Source organism: Thunnus albacares, chromosome 4 (assembly GCF_914725855.1).
Source record: "Thunnus albacares chromosome 4, fThuAlb1.1, whole genome shotgun sequence".
NCBI lineage: Eukaryota > Metazoa > Chordata > Actinopteri > Scombriformes > Scombridae > Thunnus > Thunnus albacares.
The window spans coordinates 2,622,081-2,644,150 of record NC_058109.1 but is presented as its reverse complement, the minus strand read 5'-3'; the positions used below and the strand labels follow the sequence as shown (position 1 = coordinate 2,644,150).

Below are 22,070 nucleotides of genomic sequence, written 5' to 3'. Positions count from 1 at the left end.
ATAAAAACAAAAATTTTTAAGCCTCTTTCCACTTTTATTTGAATACAAATACAAATAATGTTGCTGCCTCAACAAATACAGATACAAATACAAATACTGGACCCTCTGCTCATCTCTATCTCACACACAGTGAGAAACAAATTCATAATAGCGGGTTATGTTATGTTATGAATTTGTACAGCGGCTTTTTAGAGCTTTTTCCCTGAGAACAGCTGCCTGCTGCGGCCCCAAAATGACACTATGAGAGACGCTGAGAGTGAACCACAGTAACAGTAAAAGTTGCAGCCGGACAGATAAACAACGAGCTGAAACTCACTATAAAGCTCCGTAAAAAGCCGAGAGGAGCTGCAGAGTCTCTGATAATTCTCTGTAGGTTCATCACTACGAGCCAAACATATTACACACTGACACATCAGACTGTGCTGCTATAAAAAATATAGATTTACAGCTGCTTTAAGGTGGAAGAAATGCAGATTTTGATGATGCAGCTTTCCTTTCCTTTACTTTCCTTTACTTTCCCCTTCACTCCTCTCTGCAGGGGCTGGTCACAGAGAGCTAAACCAACAGTGCTTCTAATAGAGTGTGTCAATGTGTGCTGGCAAGTGACTGCTCTGAGTGTGTGTGTGTGTGTGTGTGAGTGAATTTGCACTACCACGACTGATGAGTTTTATACCTGCGACATAATGGAATAATCAACCATCCATATCCCCCGGATGATAATTTGCTCTTCTTTCGCTCTCTGCCGTGCATGCGTGGTTAGTATTTGTTTGAAAAATTGCATGACAAAGCGGCCGTGTCCTTTAAACAGCGGGAGGTAGAGTCATCTTCACAGCATGAACACACCCGACTAATACAAACTATACGTCGCATGTTCCACACTGTGTTTACAAAAAAAAAAAAAACCCCTTTAGTACTTGAATCACTTTCCTGAGTACTTGTATGTTGAATGATGATTGAATTACTGTGTTAAATGTCTCATGAAACCTCATTCAAGACCTGTGATTTTCAGTGTTTCCTGCCATGCGAGTCAAGACTGCAAATTCAGTGATCGAACATTAAACGCATTCACTTCCTGTTCTGTTGACATTTCGGAGAACACATACAGCAGCAGCAGCAGTGTTTTAGTGAGGAAGAACATGCATCATCATTCCTCTGTGACAGTTCATATCCAGTCTGCTCAAGTGTCCTTGAACCAGACACTGAGCGCCTGTCAACTCCGGAGCTGCTGTTCTCCCCTGACCTCTGACCTCTCTAAAGAGGAGGAGGTAACATGAGAAGCTGTCCCTTTAAGATCAAGTAGGTGTCATAGAAAGTGCATCACTGATTAATGGAGTGATGTCAGATGTTAAACGTGATCAAAGCACCAAAACTTGAGGTGAACATATAAGACAAAGCCCAGGTTTCATCTGCCCTGAACGCTTCTTTTGCAGTGTTTTTTTACTTTCCCGAGCTTTCTGAGGTTGTTCACTCTCATATCTCAGATGTGATTCAGCTCCAACATGTACGGATGGATTTGAGAAGTTGACATTTGCAGTAAAGAAGGAGAAAAGGAAGTGAAATCCTGCTACTATAGTTTGTTTACGTAGCCTCCGGAGCCGGAGGAAGCTTCCTGAAGCTGACCAATCAGAACAGAGTGGGCTCATCAGGAGGCGGGGCCTTAAAGAGACAGGAGCTAAAACGGCCTGTTTCAGACAGAGGCTGAACTGAGGGGCTGCATAAAGGACCAGTAGAAGATAAATAAGGAGTTTTTAACTGGAAATCATGCAAAGATATTCCAGTAGAGCCCCAGAATATAAATATAGAGCTGGAAATATGCAGAATATGTCCTCTTTAATGAGAAAAATATGGACACACACACTAAAATAGACCCAATTTGGATCAACACAGTAATGAGCTAACTTTACCAAGTACCAACATGAAGAAAACCACCCAAAACAAGAGTTTGGTTTGACCCAATTTTAGTGTTATTTTCACCCAAACTGATGCTGATTGTAATAACGTGTGTATCCTTTGTACTACTGAATGTAATATGCACTTCATTTTGTACAACAAACAATATATTTGTGACAGTTTTACAGCTTATTGTCCTTTAAAACTGGGTCAAAATAACCATATTTAATTTAGGGTCAATAATTTGGCTGCATTTATTAGATCTGTCACTTTTCTTATCGTTGCAGTCTTTAACTTCTTCAACACATTATCTACAGCCAGATGTTGTTCAAACCAACTGTACTTTATTCTAAATCATACTGAAGATAGTTGTGTAAAATCACAGAACTTCTATAATATTTTCATTTGCAGCCACTCAAAGTGAATATTTCATTCAGACTAAACAGCTGGAGTTCAAGCTGCTCAGATTATTCTGGGTAATTAAAAGGGGAAATAAAGGAGCAAACCAGTGAAAAACCAGTTGTCTGCATTGTAACAGGTTTGATTTTCACCCTTTTTTAGACAATTAGCAGAGTCACTTATCCGAAGCAGCGTGAGGCTTCACTGATGCAGCCAGAAATCCACAGGCAGAGTCTGATTGGAGAGCGACCCGGCGGCCCGGCTGGATGCTTCTAATCAACGCTGACACACGGTTATTATAATTCAGAACTGTACACTAAAATAACAATTATATAACATTTATTATTTATGTACCCAAACGGTTAATCACAGAATGAAAGAAGAGGAAGGACAGAGCATGTCTGATAAAATTAACATTTTTACAAACAGCATGTTTTGTTTTTTTTTTGATTTAGTGAATGATGAAACTGGAGGTAACGACGTTCTGTTTTACACAATTTTAAAGATTTTTTTTTCCTTTTAATAGTTTTTTGGTTTTAAACAGAATCGTCGTAGTTTCTGTTTCAGACGAGTTGAGGACAAAAAAAAAAAAAACTGCAGAGCCGTGAAAACAAAGTGACTTCAAAGTCAAATGTGAACAGACTGAACACACAGATCAGCCTGCTGACAGCCTGTCGCACGCACACACACACACACACACACACACACACACACACACACACACACACACACGCACACACATACACACACACACACAGCAACAACTAGCAAGCTACACAAACATCAGCAAACTCCACATTTCCTTTTGCTGTCTGTGTCTTTATATCTTCAGAGGTGTGTTTGTGCATGTGTGTGTGTGTGCATGTGTGTGTGTTTGTGTGTGTGTGTGTGTGTGTGTGTGTGCATGTGCGTGTGTTTGTGAGTGTGTGTGTGTGTGTGTGTGTGTGTGTGTGTGTGTGTTTGTGCATGTGTGTGTGTTTGTGTGTGTGTGTGTGTGTGTGTGTGTGCGTGTGTGTGTGTGCACATACCAGGTAGGACTTGTGTAGCTGATTGGCTGATTGGGGCCAGGCCTTGTTGCTGCAGTGACAGCTGGTGGAGTTTTGCTAACTGAAAAACATGAATTGAAAGACACAAAGAATAAAAAAAAAAAAAAATGACTTCAACAAACTGAATTAAATCATCTTATTTTAAAAAACAAGACATACACTCAAATATCATCATAAATGTCATTTTCTTTACCTCTGAATGTGGAATGCCGTAGTGGCTCTGTACCGCGTATGTCTGCGACAGAACGAGAAGAAAGAAAAATGTCAATAAATTCAAGGTTTACATGAGGAGGAAACGTTTCTACATTCATACAACAGCTCAGCAGTCTCCTAGAAATGTTTTGTATTCTACTAAAACTGCAACAGCAAACAGGTTTTGAAGGAAACATAATGATGTTTTCATAACATAACGCTGTTAAATAATGTATGTCAAACTATCCGATCTCGCGGTACATTATCTGCTAGTTGTGACCTCAGCGTTATGTTTAGACTCTGGCAGGTAGAACATGTCGGGGAAAGATCATGGAAACATATTAACAACCAAACATGATAACGATGGAGCTCGTATCACAAAAACAACTCATAACATCCCGAGAAGCCTGTAAAGTAAAAGGTCTACTCCTAAAAGCCGACGTATTTACCTCTCGTCTTTAAATTGAGTAAAAGAGGGAAGTCTTTGTCTTAACTATGGTCAGGATGAATGCTTCCCCATGCTCTACTTAACACAGAGACAATAGAAGAGTTCCTAAAAAACACACCGCCGTAAGACAAGAATCTCACTCCATCATCCGTCCTGACCGAATCTCCTGTGACTTTCTCCTTGTTTCGCCTCGTTAGAGCGTCTGTGTTTATCTCTCCAGGATCGTGTTTTAAAGAGTTTTTTTTTTTTTTTTTTTTTTAAGAGGCGTTCCGAAATCCCAAACTGAACTTCAAAGAGAATGAACACTTCCATAGGCGATGCATGAGGCAGGCTGTGTGTATGTGTGTGGAGAGAGAGAGAGAGAGAGAGAGAGAGAGAGAGAGAGAGAGAGGGGGACAAAGTGTGTGTGCATGCAAAAGACTTTCACATTTGTGTGTCTCCCTGAGGTTCACACACCTTATATAACAGTATTTCTGAGCCTTGCCGCAGACTGCATTGCCGCTGCCGCTGAACTTTTGACTCCTGATTCTAACTCGGCTTCTGACAAGGAAGGAAAAAAAAGAAAAAGGGGGACTTCTCAAAGGCGCTACAAGAGTAATCGGCCTTCTTGATGTTATAATAATGCCTCTCCGTGATCTGCGGATACGCCAGTAAATATTTATACACGGTAGCGACCTGAAAGTCTCCATCGCATGCCGGCATCCTGATGATCCGTGCAGGCACAGAACATGCGTCATACCAGGGGGAGCCGAGGAGGTTTAGATACTCAGTCATTTTAAATGATGCGACTTTATCATCTGTATCGTAGTAGTCTTTGTTTTGTGCACCTGTGTATAATTATCGTGCGTGGATTCGATGTCAGATCAACAATTCGGATCCGTCCGGTCCGGCGGTCCGTGCAGCGTTGCTACCACATCCCTTCCTGAATATAAAGACGGATGTAACGAGGTGTGACGCCACCCGTCGGCTCGCATCGGAGCCGGACGCCCACACGGCAGACATCAAAGCCGCTATAAAGTCTTCAAATCTTATTAATGGAGCAATCTTTTTACAAAAATGACCACCAGCACGCTTATTAGAGGGGCCTGAATTCAGAGATTGAGATCATAATGACTCGTCGAGATAAAAGATTACCCTGGTAGTTCCAGAGAGCAGTCGAGGCTTTATGAATGAGAGAGGCAGCTAGTTGGAGCATCTAGCGCCCCAAAATTTCTCAATAAGTGATGAGTTTACTTATTCAAATTTTTTTTTGCAAGTATGAGAGATGGTTAATTAGAAATTTAAAGTGTTACAATAAGTGTTCATGAAGTGTGTGTCAGTAGTTCAGCTTTATCTCTGGGGAACACCCCCAACTCCGGGACTGATGTCCAAATATGGAAATGTGCGTCATGTAGCAGGTGGATGTGACTCCCCTCACTGAGACCTGCTGATAGACGTCACAGCGGAGCAGAGGAGAGACACTGAGATAGTGATGTAACCGACCTGCACGCTGGTATTTGATGTGGTTTATTTTTCTTCCTGAAATATTTGTATGAAACAAATATTCATAAAAAAAACCCCACTATTTGTGCTTTGCCGAATAACGTATTTGTATTCGGGTACACCCCTAACAAATAAGATATATCAGGCTTTGATACAAACACAATACTTGTTAGTAGATCAGTTCATTGTTGGTTTGGATCCAAACATGAGATTTGTTAAAAATAGAGAAAATCACCAGACTTATCCTCTTTCTACTTTCTACTTTGTAGCTGTGATTGATCGTCACACTCCCATAGGTGTCGTCTCTCTTTCTCCTCCTCGAACACCAACAAACACACCGAGAGCGTTTTAAGTCTCTCAGTGTGATTCTTGATAAATACGAGTCCCTGAATGTTATAATTAATCTGCTGCTCGGCCTTCAGGAATGCCTCTTCGATATTAATGACGGCTGGTGGAGCTCAACATCAAGCATGATAATGACCCTTTCAAAACTCAGATGATATTAATACATATATTAATTAACAATGCGAGACTCTCATGAATATTCATCAGTTTCTTAATATAGTAGGGACCAGAGAGGAGGTGTGCAGCCACTATTTCTGATGAAACAAACAACTAGAGGGCTTCAGGCGTGTTGGAGCGCTTTTGCAACTTCAAATGCGATCACTTGTCTTGTAAAGATTTTGAAAATCACGTCAAAAAATCTAGAATAAATCCTTTTTTCCCCATGAAGCTGGTGTAATTCTATAACGTACGTATATGCTGCAGCTAAAAACTGATGTAAAAAATCTCTAATTTGATCTTAAACACAGTATGTGCACACTTTCTCCACATCTTATTCATTTTCTGAAATATTGACCCACTAATTACTTACACTTAAAAGCACAATTTCAAAATGTAATTTCAGTCGCTAGGCGTCTCAATCAAAACAATAACAAAAGACGGAGTGTGATGACGGTGTGAAGTAGCAAGGGATCATGGGAGTTGTTGTCTTCGTTGTTAAATAACCAGCTTCAGCGGGATAGGATTACTCCAATGTTCGATGTACGGCGACCACCGGACGTCCGGTACGGGCTGTTAGCCGAGCTGCTGCTAACACTTGTTCGGTTTATTTCTCTTAAAACTTTAGATCCAGACGTTCGGTCGGTTTCTCCCGGGAGCCGAATTATCCACAGAGGTCTCCTTCTCCCCAAAAACAAACGTACACGCAGATTAAAATCGTTAAAAATACCACTTCCTGGAGGGGCTGTTAGCCGAGCTGCTGCTAACGTTTGTCCAGTTTATTTCTCTGATAACTTAAGATCCAGACGTCCAACGACTAAAATCCTTCTTCCGGCTAAAAGATATAGTTAAAAACCACCTAAATTTATCATGAAAATGTGGCTTAAAACTGAATAAAAGTCCATTTATAACAGTTTGTGTGGAACAACCACAACGCCGATGTATTATCTTGTATGTGTGTAAGTTACTCTTTGGTAGACGCCATTGTAGTGGACAAACACAGCGCCGCCGTATGCATCTGGTGCGTGTTTACTCTTTGGTAGAGGAGGTATGACGTCATCGACAGGCGACCAAATGAAACGGTCCGTTACTTTGATTAAATTACAGATTTCTCTGGGTTTGAAAACTGTTGGAAACATTTGGGATAATGTAAGTACACAACTCAACAACATATATAACATAGGTCTAGTTGTTTTTACACATTTTAATGTGGAATAATTACATATTATAGCTTTAAAGGACAGGATTGAGTATTTTTCAATTCCATCTTAATACATGACTGACGTGCCGACGTAGATGTGGAAATGGGTCACTACACTGTAAGAAATGAGGGCTAAAAAGTGTTTTTTCTTTGGATTGTTTTGCTAACAGACAGCGCTGACTCTTTGAGAGATTTTGAGGTTGATCTCCAGCTGTTCTCGCTGTCATCCAGACAACTCGCTCCTGCCTCTGCATCTGACATGGAATATGTTTCGCGTCGGTGTTTATCTGGTGTGTGATGAAAGAGAAAAAAAAGCGATGGGGGAGAAAAAATGTGTTCCAGAGATTTCCTTTTGAGAAAATCCCAAAAAGGAGTGAGTTATGCCTGATATTTGGCAAAATTGACATAAATACACTGTTTGCAAGGCTCAGTCCATATGATTCACTCTGTAACATGTGAGTAAAAAGCTAGTTCCAGCGAATGTATCCCTCCGCCAGGGAAACAGGACTTTACAGACAAATATACTCTAAAACTTTTACTAACTCAGTTGTTTAATTGCCTTATCACTCTCTCACTTATAATTCATGTCTGCCAGCATTCAGACGTGTCACCACGGCTAATTTTGAACTGATCATATCAATAAGAAATCCTCACAGCTATAATCTTGAAATAAAGATTAAAGTTAAATCCCAGAAATGTCTCTCTGTGACAACTGCAGACGAATCTGTCAACAGAAAGCAAAATGAGTGATTTGACCAGAATAAAAACGCAAATAGAAGACTCCTCTCTCTCTCTCTCTCCCTCCCTCTCTACTTCCTCTCCTGCAGCCTGACTGCAGCTTAAATAATGAATAAAAAGCATTAATCGCCTCGCACAGCCACTTAACTCTGCACTAACCCTCCCTCCATCCTTTCTCCTGTCACTCTGCTCTCTGCACGTCTCCACCGTTCAGCCAAACCTCTCTGTTCACATCTTTTTCTTTTGGGTCCGTCCCAAAACCCTCACTTGTGATATTCGCAAGTAGTCAAGTAGCTTCTTGTGTGACGCATTTACTGGCAACTGTCACAGTGGTGGAGAGTAACTAAATACATTTACTCAATACAAATTTTGAGGTGTTTGTACTTTACTTGAGTATTTCCATGTGATGCTACTTTCTACATTTCAGAGGGAAATATTGTACTTTCTACTCCACTACATTTATTTAACAGCTTTAGTTACTTTTCAGATGAAGATTTGACACAATGGATAATATAACAAGCTTTTAAAATACAACACATTGTTAAAGATGAAACCAGTGGTTTCCAACCTTTTTTGTCTTTTGACGTCTTACAAAAAGCAGTGTGTAGTCGGGGTCACATTTCACATGTCTATGAGTTGTTAACAGCTCCACCAAATAGTGATTTTTCCCTCGAAACTTCTCACATGCTTTCATTTCAATAAATGTTCAAATGATCCAATATTTCAGCAAAAATCAAAGATTAGAGAAAAAGTCCAAAAACTGAAAACAGATTTGTGTATCAGAACTTTGTTTTTTCTTCTTTCCTCTCCCATTAATCATCTCACCACCCCTCAGATTTATCTGCTGACCCTTTGGAGGGGCCCCGACCCCTAGGTTGGGAACCACTGGACTAAACTAGCTAAGTGTATATAAAGTAGTGTAAACTAGCTCCACCTCCAGCAGCTACAACAGTAACATGCTGCTCTAACACTGATGCTTCACTATTAATAATCTAATGATGTCATATATAATAATATATCAGTCAGAGGGACCAAACCACTACTTTTACTGCAATACTTTAACTACATCAAGCTCATAATACTTATGTACTTTTACTGCAATACTTTAACTACATCAAGCTCATAATACTTATGTACTTTTACTGCAATACTTTAACTACATCAAGCTCATAATACTTATGTACTTTTACTGCAATACTTTAACTACATCAAGCTCATAATACTTATGTACTTTTACTTAAGTAAAGGATCTGAGTATCAGCAGCTAGAGCCAACTGTCCACACCTTGATGCTGCCAGATATGATCAGAAGAAAAAAAAAAACTAACACAACTGAAGAGCTTTTATAGTTTCCTCATCCCTCAATCTTTCTCTCTCGTCTTCGGTCTGTCACTTCCTCCCTCCCTCCCTCTGTCCTCCCATCAGTCCCGTGGAGCCTCCATTAGCTGGTGTTACTGTTGTTTTAACTGACACTCCCAAGGCCCTGTGCCTGACAAACAGTGCTACACACACACACACACACCACTTAGCTAAAGTTGGCTCTGGAGCATGCAGAGCTGTCAACGTGATGGAGTAAAATGCTCTTCTGTTCTAGTTTGTCTTTTTCTGTCTTGTAACCTGCGCTCCCATTTGTCTGTGAGTCACTCTGTCAATCCGCCTGCTTTATCTCCGAAGACGTACAGTTAATCTGCATTTAAATCAATCAATATACTTTCTTTTTGGCCGACTTCCTCCGTGTAGGCTCTCTCTCTGTCGTTTAACTTTTTATGTGCGGCTGTGTGAGTCTCAATCTGTCTTTAAGTCTGATTTAAACTCTTTTTTTCAGACATGCAAATCTGATGGCAATTTACCATGTCGGCCTCACCTTTACAGCCTCTGGAAACGTGGCTTGAAATCATAAAAATGCATATATGATATCAAAGTTGAGTGTCAACAAAATTCGCATCCACAAAATTCTGAATGAAAATAAACATTCACAACTATTAGACAACTTCTTAGAAAACTATTAGAACTTGACAGCTCACTTTCAGCTCAAGTACCACTTTATTTTCAATTCATTCACTAAAATGTTTTGCTGAAACAGAATAAAATACCAAATCTATCAAATGGATCCTACTTGATTAGAAAGCTTGACCTATCGACTAACTAGTAAAACAGGTTAGACCACCCAAATCTGTGTTTTTATTTAATTATACCTCCCAGAGTATGATGCTAATCGTTTTCTCCATTCACATACATGAAACGGTTAGCATTAGCTTAAACGTTTTGCTATTAACTACCAAATCTATCAAATGGACCCTACTTAGTTGAAAGTTTGAATAATCCACTAACTAACAAACTAGGTTAGACCACCTGAAACTGTTTTTATTTAACTATACCTCCCGGAGAATGGCGCTAATCGTTTTAGCATCTTCCATTCATATACATACATGAAACAGTTAGCATTAGCTTTTCTATTCAAAACTTTTGAGCTTATTTTCAATTACTCCAGTGGTCTACTGGTTATCTTGACTAATTGGCTAACTAGCAGATTAGAGTAGACCACACATATCTGTTTTTATTGAACTATACCTCCCAGACTACGACGCTAAGTGTTTCACCATCTTTCATTCACTTACATGAAACGGTTAGCATTAGCATTGCTATGCTACACTTTTGAGCTACTTATCCACTCAATGATTAATACAGATTTGGATGGTGTACCCAAGTCTGCTAGTTAGCTTAACACAGTAACTTTCAAACCGTATCAGGCTAATTTGAATTCTCATTCCAGCTAAAAGCAAAGAAAAGTGTACTGCATTGTTTTCTTATGGGGGAGATGAGAGTAAGTGTTGTGAAGTCAGCTCGGCCAGATAGCCATGTCAATCATCTTTCTCTTAAATATTTTTGGGCAGGTATTTATTACGTAATAAATTCCCTTGTTTCGCCCCGCTTATCCACTCCAGACAAGTTAAATATATAAAATACTCTGCTTGGAGTATTAACTGATCACAAACTCTTAAAATGACCTTCTTGGCTTCAAGTTTCCACATCACACTTGTATAAGTTGCACACCGCACCACAATTGGCTCCAAACTATTTATGATGTCACAAGTCATGCTCGTACGTCCACATCTTGAACTTGAGATTTATAGCGAGCACATTAAGAAACTTTCCTCCTCCAGCAGATGAATGTGAAAACAAACTCTGCTCAGAGAGAGAAGAGAACAAACATCCAACTGAAGAGGAACAAGAAGAAAAAACATGTTTTTTGAGTTTAAGTAAAAAGTCAAGACTGAAATCTTCTGAGGTCGGACGTGAAACATTTCTGTAACAAGTCTGAACTACACACATGAAGACCAAAGCAGCACAAGGTCAAACAAGCAGAGAGAGAGAGAGAGAGAAATTATGCGTCACATCAGTCTATGCAAATATTTTCCTCTTGCAGGACGACCGGTGCAAAAGAGGTAAAAAACAAACAAACCCTCGTACAACCCCAATAATAATCTGACATTTCATCAACTACTATGATGAATAAATGAACATTCAGCTTGTTATATAATAGGAATCAGTCCCGTCATTCAACACTTGTTTACTGTTGGACTTTATAAAGCAGGAAGTGTCTCACGCTGTCCTGAGTTTATAAATCTCTGCATTGATTATTCCAGTTAGTCAGCTTGTGTTGCCAAGTGTTTCTTTACATTATGATCTGAGAGGATGAAATGTGAATATTAAGGTCTAGATATTGTCTCACTGTATTTGTCACAACTGCGTCTTGTTAATTAACAAAAGGTGCGAGAAGCCTCTTTATAAAATCTGGATCACAATCTGTGTCAGACTGTACGATATCAGTTTGAGGCTGTTTACGAGAGCAGAGACACGTCATCGGCTCGTCATCGTTTGAAAATGCAGCAAAGTCACATTAACTTCTTTTTCGTGTATATTAAAATTTTTCAAGACATCAGTCAGGTGTCCACATGAACAGTGAAAGAGGTTTTCCTCACTGTAATCATTCCTCCTGTTCATACTGGATATTAAAAGATCCTTCAAATGTGCTTTCAATGTAAGTGATGGAGGCCAAAACCCACAGTATGTCCACACAGTCATTTAAAAGTTGATGTGAAGCTTATATTCAGCTTCATCAGTCTGAGTTAGTCATATCAAGTGGATATCTGACACATTTACAGTCTTTTTAAGCATCAAATTCCCTCTTTGTGTTTCCTCGGACAGTGTTTCCCTGTTGAGCTGCAGGTGGAAGTATAGTAACAAAAAGAGGGACTTTGGCACTAAAAAGACTGTAACGTTGAAAGATATCTACTTGATGTGACTCATTTGGACGCTGAAGCTTCATATTAGCTTCAGATAAACTTTTAAATACATTTTTGCTCAAAAGGAGGACTGTGGATTTTGTCCTCCATCACTTCCATTGTAAGGTCATTATGAAGGGATCTTCTAATGGTCAGTATGAACAGGAGGAATGATTACAGCAAGAAAAACAGGCTCCTGACTGTTGCTTTAAGATAGATTGAAACACAAAAATACACAACGAAATGTGTCCTTTAAGTAGAACACGTGTTTTATTTTCCCCTAAACTTGCATGCATAGTCCTGCTGCAGGCTGTCTTCGGTCTCCAAAGGTCTCCAATTCTTCTGTTGGTGACGAGTCTCACAGTATGATCTATGACACCACATTACTATCATGAACTTTTGTCTCTGACAGCCCAGAACCACTTCTGAAGCCACACAAATGCTCAATTAATGAGTAATCCAGCAAAACAAAGTCTACTGATCATCCAGTCTGTAAGTACTTCTTTCACTTGAGCCATCAACATCACTCTCAAACCTTCCCAGTGACAAACCATCAGTTTTTAAAGACAAAGGTGCAGCGGAAGAACAGGCCACTAGTAACAACATATCACCATAGTACACCCTCAGAAGATCGCTGGTCTGTGAGCCGTAGGCATGTCGATGAAATGTATCTAAATGTAGAAGGAATTTGTCCCGTCTGAGGCTCCGCTAAAGACTGACATGAAATAAACGTACAAGCTATAATTGTGGGTTCAATGCCTGGTTGAAGGACACTTTGCTAATGATGGTGACTCACTGGCTGACCTCAGACCATTCAGCTATGGATGATCTCATCCGAACACCCGGCTTCGTCCTCGACATAAAAGATATTTGTGCGGCGGTATTTGCAGAGAGAGAAGCATTCACTGGGATAAATCTAGGAGGGAAAGACTAAATGCTACGCTGTTTGAAATGTTGGAAAAATTACAACAGTAAATGAGACTCACAAATAAACATCCTGATATCTTCTAAATGATCATGTCGTCCACATCATTTTTTTTTTTTCCAAATAAATAAGACGTCAAAAGAACATTTGACAAGCAGGTGATGATAAAAATCACTTTTTAAAAGCTGTTCTCTTATTTTTGTGTGAATTCTTTTTTAGAAAAGTGTTTCTCCAGAGACAAAATGTCTAAAACAAAAAGCCATGAGAGTAGATTTAACATCACGGATGAACCTGACCTACAGTGTGAAGCACCGCCAGCAGCCTGACGATTCATCACACTGTCCTCAAACAGCTCCAGCAAACCTGCAGAGATTAATGGCAAAAAATCTGCCTGTTTCTCGGTGCAGGTGCAAGTTCAGCATAAATTGGTGCAAAATTAAACTCTTGCCTAAGAGCGTCAATTGTTTTTATACATGTTAAAACAAGCTCAAGATCAACACGTGCAAAATACACATGACCACATGGATGTGGGGGTCAAATGACCTTTGAGAGGCTCCCCTAGTGTGTGTGTGTGTGTGTGTGTGTCCTGCTTTGTTACTGTTTATCAACCCTAAATATCCAGTGAAGCTCTGACTGTTATCAGTACTCAGATCCTTTACTTAAACTTGGATTAACTGATGTTTTGTCAACCTGTTGTCACAAGAAACACATCCAGCAGTTACGGAGCAACATTATCATTCATGTGGAGTCGTGTTTCTGTCCACCTGGTGAATGTAAGTCCAATATTCACTCTCTTTTAGCTCTGTTTTTGGTCTCCACCAACTCCTGAGGGAAATATCTGGCTCTTTAGCTGGTAAATGCTCCACTATGTTCACCAGCTAGTCTACAGCTAACTGTCTGTTTGCCGTTTGGTGCTGAGCAGGTAGTGTACAGCGGCTTTTTATAGCTTTTTCTCTCTGAAAACGACGCTATGAGACGCTGAGAGTGAACCAGAACAGTAAAGTTGCAGCTGGACAGATAAACAATGAGCTGAAACTCACTATAAAGCTCCGTAAAGCTGCGAGGAGCTGCAGAGTCACTGATAATTCTCTGTAGGTTCATCACTACGAGCCAAACACATTACACACTGACAGATCAGACTATGCAGTTATAAAAAAATATATATTATAGCCTCTTTGTGTAAAAGTAGCAATATCACCATGCAAAAATACTTGATTACAAGTAAAGTCCTCCATCTAAAATCCAGTTTAAGTAAAAGTAAAATAACTTGTTCAGTAGAATGTCCCTCTGACTGATATATTATTATATATGACATCATTAGATTATTAATAGTGAAGCATCAGTGTTAGAGCAGCATGTTACTGTTGTAGCTGCTGGAGGTGGAGCTAGTTTACACTACTTTATATACAGTTAGCTAGTTTAGTCCAGTGGTTCCCAACCTAGGGGTCGGGGCCCCTCCAAAGGGTCACCAGATAAATCTGAGGGGTGGTGAGATGATTAATGGGAGAGGAAAGAAGAAAAAACAAAGTTCTGATACACAAATCTGTTTTCAGTTTTCAGACTTTTCTCTAATATAAAGCAAATATATTTTTTGTTTTGTCTCTTTAGTTATTGAGTTATTGAAGTTATTGAAATGAATATTGGAAATGTGATGAGGAGCCCCAACAAAACACAGATTTTTTTGAAAGGGGTCACAGGCTAAAAGAAGCTGGAAACATTGGTTTAATCTTTAACAATACAGTGTTTTTTTCATGTAAAATTTTAATCTGAAAAGTAATTACAGCTGTCAAATAAATCTAGTCTCTTTTAATAAACTTCTAACAAGGAAGTAATGTACTTGGGTGTCACACTGAGCCGACGTGCTCTCTGGTGATCCAGTAAAGTCGGCTCAGTTTAAAGATTTGTTGTTTAAGATTCCTACTGAACACCTCTACATATGTTGTGTTTACTGCAACAGAAGACAAATAAATCGTCCAAGACTGCAGGAACTACTTAAATCTAAAATATGCAGCTTCCCATCCTCTACGTTATTTCAGGTTAAAAGTCATTTAATCATATTTTTATTTACAGTTACTGTTCTCCTGTTAAATCAGTAAAACACAGAGCTCTTTGTGGTAAAAATGCAAATTCAACATGACCTATTATAAAATAACAGGTCTCTAGCGTGTTAACAATTCAGCGATTTATATTGCATTTCTGTCTTTAGTTACAAATACTACAGCCAAGCAGCTGCGGCTTATTATCAAAGTAATAAAAGCATTAAAAATACTGATATGAGGACAATCACTAATTAATTCTCTGAATGCAGCAGAGCTGGCTCAGAACCCCAGGAATCATCAGCACTGTGTGAAGACATTTTCAGGACTGTTTGAGCACAATGTGCTTAATGGCGGCTCCTTCTTCTACCTCAAATTCAAACAAAACGGCCCAATTCATCCTTTCAATTACAGTAGATGTTGTTATGTCTCTTTTAAAAGAAAGCATGTACCACCTCCTCTGCTGAATCTACTCCAATTTCCTTTTTCAGGCCACTTTTCCAGTCCAGACATTACATGAAAAAGTAATAATGATCCTTAACAGACAGTGTTAGCTGATAGATTTTGAGCACTTCTGTCTGCTTTTAACAGTCGTTAAGGCAGAATAAACCTGATGCAACTGGAGCTATTTTCTCTGTTTTCACCTCTTTTCTCTACTGTTTTCTTTTATATCTTCCCTCACTTGTATCTTTCCCCCTCCTTCTCTTTCCCTTGTATGTATTTTTCTGTCAGGCAACTCTTAATTTGCCTCCTTTTGTCCCTTTTTCTACTTCTTTCTCTCTCTCTGTGTTTTAATACTTTTCTCCGGGGCCGTCATCTTTACAACCTTGATTTCCACGTCCCTGCGGTTTTTAGCTTTTCCACGTGTAACAGAAGTAACATTTATCAAACCTCTCTGTGCAGAGGTGTTAATCTGGGATCCTTGAACCACTCTGGCCATCTCTTTTTACGATGCTGCGGCTGTCTGCAGCGGTGTGTGAATTCACAGCGCAATAGCAGCGTGATTGAATTCAGGTCCTTCGGCTCTGGCCGCGGCTCAGAGGAGCTGGTTGTTTACCCACACAGCTCAGAGGCTTCGAATGAAGAAAATTCTTACAAAATGAGATGAAGATTGTTTTATTTTTGTGATGAATCAATCAAAGTGTGGGCTTGTTTAAGCAATTAAAGTCTTGTGTTGACAGAAATCATAATAAACCAGGAAATCTCTCATTCTAGAGGCACAGAGGATTAATTTAAGGCGGTGATTTAATTTAAAAAGGCGGCCATACTCACTTGCTGTAGGTCCACTCCTCCCTGAGCCACTGAGAACAGGGGGTGAGACCCGAAGTCTGAAGCCTCGAACACCTTCAGCCAGCAAAGAGAGACACAAGCACAGTCAAGACCAGAGTTAGAGCTCCAACCTTTAACATCACTGTTTAACAACCCAAAAAACATACAACAAATCCCTGACAGGATTTATGAAAACATTTGATACATTGACAAATGTGATGCTGCTGACAGTGGTGGAAAGTAACTAAATACGTACATTTACTCAAGTACTGTAATTATATATAACTTCAAGGTGCTTTTACTTGAGTATTTCCATGTGATGCTACTTTATACTTCCACTCCACCACATTTCAGAGGGAAATATTGTACTTTCTACTCCACTACATTTATAAGTTAATACAACATAAGCAACGATCTAGTCAGGAGAGAACAACGTGAGTAATAACCATAAAGCTAAGTTCAGGTCCAATAGGCAGTGCACAGAGGCAATGCATACAGTGCAAAGAAGCAGATAATATTTTTTTTCATCCATCAGGAGTGGAAGTGTAATCAAAAGAGTTTGGTCTTATGCTTTTTCTTAAAGACTGAGAGGAACTCATTTCACCATCGGGGAACCACAGAAGAGAAGAGTCTAGCTAGTGACTTAGTGTCATGACTCATCCTGTCTTTAGGTTATGTTTTGTTTTGCATTTCCTGTTTTTATTTTGGTTGCTAACTCTCCTCTCGCTTCCTGCCCTCGTGTGTTTCCCGCTCCTGTCCTCGTCATCATCCCCTAATGTCCTCCACCTGTGTCTCATTACCCTCACTCCTCTTGTGTATTTAGTCTGTGTGATCCCTGCTCCCTGTGCCAGTTTGTCTTAGCCCCTTGTCACAAGTGTTATCTTCTTTGTTATAGTCTCTAGTGTTTTTTGACCCCGGATCTGCTTTTTTGACTCTGCCTCTGCCTAGCCCTTTTGGTCTTGTTGCCTTCTTTGACTGCCTGCCCGTGTATCGAACCTGCAATTAAAAGACTTTGTTTTTTGGAACTGTTGTTCGAGTCGTGGGTTTGGGTCTGGCCCTGGTGTGCTTCACAACCTTGTCACTTAGGTTGTGGTTGTGGTACCAGGCACCTTTCATTGGCAGCATGTAGTGAGCCGGAGGGAGTGTAGACCTGAATAAGGGAGTTCAGGAAGGCGGGAGCTTTTTTAGTTATTGTTTTGTAAGCAAGCGTCAAGGTTTTGAATTTGATGTGGGCAGCAACTGGGAGCCAGTGGAGGGATATAACAGCAGGGTGACATGTGCTGTTTTGGGCTGGTTGAAGACCAGACACGCCGCCGCATTCTGGATCATCTGCAGAAGTTTGAACATACATGCAGGGAGGCCTGCCAGTAAGGAGTTGCAGTAGTCAACGCTTGATATTACAAGAGCCTGTGACAGGATTATGCTGCAGGCTCAGACTGGTAGGATCTGACCTTCCTGATGTTGTATGGGGAAAACCAACACGACTGAGCGATTGAAGTCACATGAACCTTAAAGGTTAGTTGGCCATCGATCATGACGCCCAAGTTTCGGGCAGACTTTGTGGACATGAGTTGGGTTTATTCGAGCTGGATGCTGATATTTTGTTGTGTAGAGGGACTGGCTGGGATGACAAGGAGCTTGGTTAGGTGGCGTCCATGCTGATATGTCTGCAAGGCATGACGAGATCTGAGCCAAGACTGTGAGGTTTTCTGGTGAGAACGACGGGAAGAGCTGGGTATCGTCAGCAAAGCAATGATATGAGAAACCATGGGAGTGGACGGTTGCACCAAGTGAGGTGGTGTATACTGAGAAGAGGAGAGGACTGAGCACTGACTCTTGAGGAACTCCTGTGGATAAGCCATGCGGTTTAGACATTCCCCCCCTCCACAACACTCTAAAAGATCTCACTTAGAGGTAGGACATGAATGGGCAGAGGGCAGATCCTGAGATGCCAAGATCAGTGAGTGTGGAGAGGAGGATTTGGTGGTTAATCATGTCAAAGGCAGCTGACATATCTAGCGGCAATAGAGCTGAGGACTGACCTGCAACTCTAGCCAACTGCAGTGTTTCCATTAGGAATTCAGAGACTTGGCTAAAGAAGAATTTCCAGTCTTTGGAAATGAGGACCACCTCCATGCCAATGTAGTGTTTTCTGGACAGTTCCAGGTTTCAGTCAGGGCTAGAACCTGAATGTCTGACAGATTAGGAAGTGCTTGGATAAATTCTGTTTTATTTAAAGCCAATTGGCAATTAAGGAGGAGTGAATAGAAGAGGGTTTTCTGAGTGAATAGAGGTTCTCAGGATTGCAGTGTCTGCGACAGATTTTTTTCGATAACCTTGGATGATGTAATACATGTTGAGTGAGGCAGGCTGCAAGAGTAAAAAGAATAACCAGTCGATGTCCTTTCTCTGTGGACTCATACAGATAGACTCGAAGGTCTTTACCCAATTCAGTCTTAACACAATAAGGACTGATGCTGCAGTGCAGCTTGCGAATTTAAGTACCAGGAAGTACTGCAGCTGAACCCACCCCTTTTGGATTTTCACAACAAAGCAACAATAGAGATTTAACATGATGGATAATATAACAAGCTTTTAAAATAGAAACATTGTTAAAGATGAAACCAGTGGTTTCCAACCTTTTTGTCTTTTGACGTCTTACAAAAAGCAGTGTGTAGTCGGGGTCACATTTCACATGTCTATGAGTTGTTAACAGCTCCACCAAATAGTGATTTTTCCCTCTAAACTTCTCACATGCTTTCATTTCAATAAATGTTCAAATGATCCAATATTTCAGCAAAAATCAAAGATTAGAGAAAAAGTCCAAAAACTGAAAACAGATACTGTTACTTGTACTTTACGTTACTATATTGGTACCTTTTACTTAAGTAAAGGATCTAATACTTCTTCCACCACTGGCTGCTGATGGGGGCATCAGATCAGAAAACACTTCTATGTGTCATTCGGAGTTCTAGGACCAACGATGGATTTTTGTTGTTCTGAGCTTTTTGCCCCACCCAGCCTGCCAACCCGTACCACACCATTAGCAAGGAGTTTGGGAGTAATCTGTGATTCAGATTTGACCTTTGAAAACCAGGTACAAGAGGTTATTCAGTCTTGTTTTTATCAGCTGTGAATCATTTCTGTCTGCTGCTCACCATTCACAAACACAAACCTAACATACAAAGTGTTAAATGGATTAGCTCCAAGCTACATCTCTGACCTGCTAAACTCATATGTACAAGGGCATACAGTTCCTACGTCTAGACTTGCAACCAAAGGTGATCGTGTATTTGCTGTCCTGGTACCTGAACTGTGACATATAATGCACATACAATATAAATGGTGGGGGCCAAAATCCACAGTCCTCCTTATCTGATGCTAATTTGAAGCTTCAGCCGTCCAAATGAGTCAATTCCAAGCGGGTAGTTCTGGGTCTGAAAAGTGAAGCCAATGAGGAAGTGCCTTAAACCTGCTTTCTCTCTAATGGCCAGCAGGGGGCGACTCCACTGGCTCCAAAGGAAGTCTGTTTGCATAGAAGTCTACGAGAAAATTACCCTAATTCTCACTTGATTTATTACCTCAGTAAACATTTTCCTACTGAGTTTATAGTCTCAATCGCTAGTTTCAAGTCTTCTTCAATACATTATGATGTACCATGGCAGCGCATGAGGTGCTGAGGAGCTCCTCCCCAGCTCCACGCTCTTGGCCAAATACGGTCACTTCTCATCACTTCTGGCTCCAAAAAATCAAAGGTAGTGACGGTCAAAATGCCAAACTCGAGGCTTCGAAACAGGAGTCCACAAACCAATAGGGTGACGTCACGGTGGCTACGTCCATTATTTTTTATACAGTCTGTGGTCAAATCAAGTAGATATCTTTCAACGTTACAGTCTTTTTGGTGTCAAAGTTCCTCTTTTTGTTACTATACTTCCACCTGCAGCTCAACAGGGAAACACTGTTCGAGGAAACACAAAGAGGGAATTTGATGCTAAAAAGACTGTAAATGTGTCAGATATCCACTTGATATGACTAACTCAGACTGATGAAGCTGAATATAAGCTTCACAGAGACTTTTAAATGACTGTGTGGACACACTGTGGATTTTTGGCCTCCATCACTTCCATTGAAAGCACATTTGAAGGATCTTTTAATATCCAGTATGAACAGGAGGAACGATTACAGCGAGGAAAACCTCTTTCACTGTTCATACGGACACCTGACTATTGAAAAATAGTGAACCTATACTCTAAGAAAAGTGCTATACAAATAAAGTTATTATTATTATCATTTATAAGGACACTAAATATTGGATAAATTTACCCACCGGGATTTCGATGCTCAAATAAAATAGTGTACAGTGAATATACTGCATTACATAGTAAATAGGTCGATATTTCAAGCCTTACTGATCCCTTTGACTGTCATTTTTTGCACAAATAGAACAAAAAACGACTAAATTTGCTTCTTTTATTTAGTGGTTAGTCACGAAAGAAACACACACACCATGACGTTAAAAGTGACCTTGTCGCATTGAATCTTCTTTAGTTTAATATTGATTTTTACTTTTCAGATGAGGCGACATGAGGATGATTTTTTAATGCTGCTGAAATGTAAACTGGGAAACTCAATTTGAACATGTTTTTTTTTTTTTTTCAATATTTGGGACAGTTATTCTATTGTTGACACCTCAGAGCCTCACAGTGTTCATCCACAAACAAACCAAACGCTCCAGACAAAGAATGCAGAGAGAGAAACAATCTCTGTCACAGTCCAATGATGTGTGACCAAGTACAGACAGATCTCAGTTTTTGCCACTCTCTCAGGGAAAATCATCCGTTGACCGAATGACAACCTGCATGCTGCTAAGCTCCTATGCACCGCTGAGGCTGAGTGCACACAGCAAGATTTCTTCAACCAATTAAGCATCAGAGTTTCCGTCCCTGAAAACTTTTCAGAGCTCAAGGTACTTTGAAAAACCTACAGGGAAAAAATCTTTTTCTCCCCTCGACTTGGTTTTGTAATAATTGTACAGAAAGAGCTAACTGGGGCTAAACCAGGTCGGTGGTATTTAGATCCTGGAAAAAAAAAATTCAGCTCCAGTTTAAATGTCTCACAACGCTTTGATCAGAGGAAGAAGCTGAGAGTCAGAGGGGGTTTCTGGGCTCTTCAGAAGTAGTCTGGCCCTCAACGTTTGGTTGTGAATTGATGTAAATAAATCTAATGTTGATTTTCTTTTCCAGTCTTTACTATATGGCTCTAATTAGATGATCATCAATGCCATATGCTGATCAATTAAAATCCGTTATTGGAATAATCAGCCTCAGCAGGGGAACAGCACCAGTAGTCATTGTAATCAACAGAATTGATTGTTAATGTGATTAAACTGACTAACGCTCCTCAGCTGGAGGTTGTATCACGACAGAATAATTAAGATGAGAAGTTAGAAAAGAAATTCAGCTTCATTTTTTGGATGCATTTTAATTCTATTTCTATTTGTGTGCAAGACAACACAAGTTTATCAGACGTCTTAGCCAATGAGAGTCATTCAGAGCGTTGCCATGGTAATGACTGTTATCATTCAGCATGCTGCAGCTATAACATTTCCGGAAGATATTTATTTTATTTGATCTAAATTTAATTTAAAATATTAACATT

At 40.0% G+C, this 22,070-nt stretch overlaps 1 protein-coding gene across 2 annotated transcripts in view; it reads right to left on the bottom strand.

The window, feature by feature from the left end:
* LOC122980362 (poly(rC)-binding protein 4-like) overlaps positions 1–22,070 on the bottom strand; it is a 179,759-nt gene that overhangs the window by 34,717 nt on the left and 122,972 nt on the right. For both annotated transcript variants that reach the window (XM_044348301.1, XM_044348302.1), the window contains 3 exons: positions 16,416–16,487; positions 3,529–3,570; positions 3,318–3,396 (listed from right to left, as the gene is read on the bottom strand). In XM_044348301.1, coding sequence (XP_044204236.1) covers positions 3,318–3,396; positions 3,529–3,570; positions 16,416–16,487 — 193 coding nt within the window. The remainder of the gene's footprint in view (positions 1–3,317; positions 3,397–3,528; positions 3,571–16,415; positions 16,488–22,070) is intronic.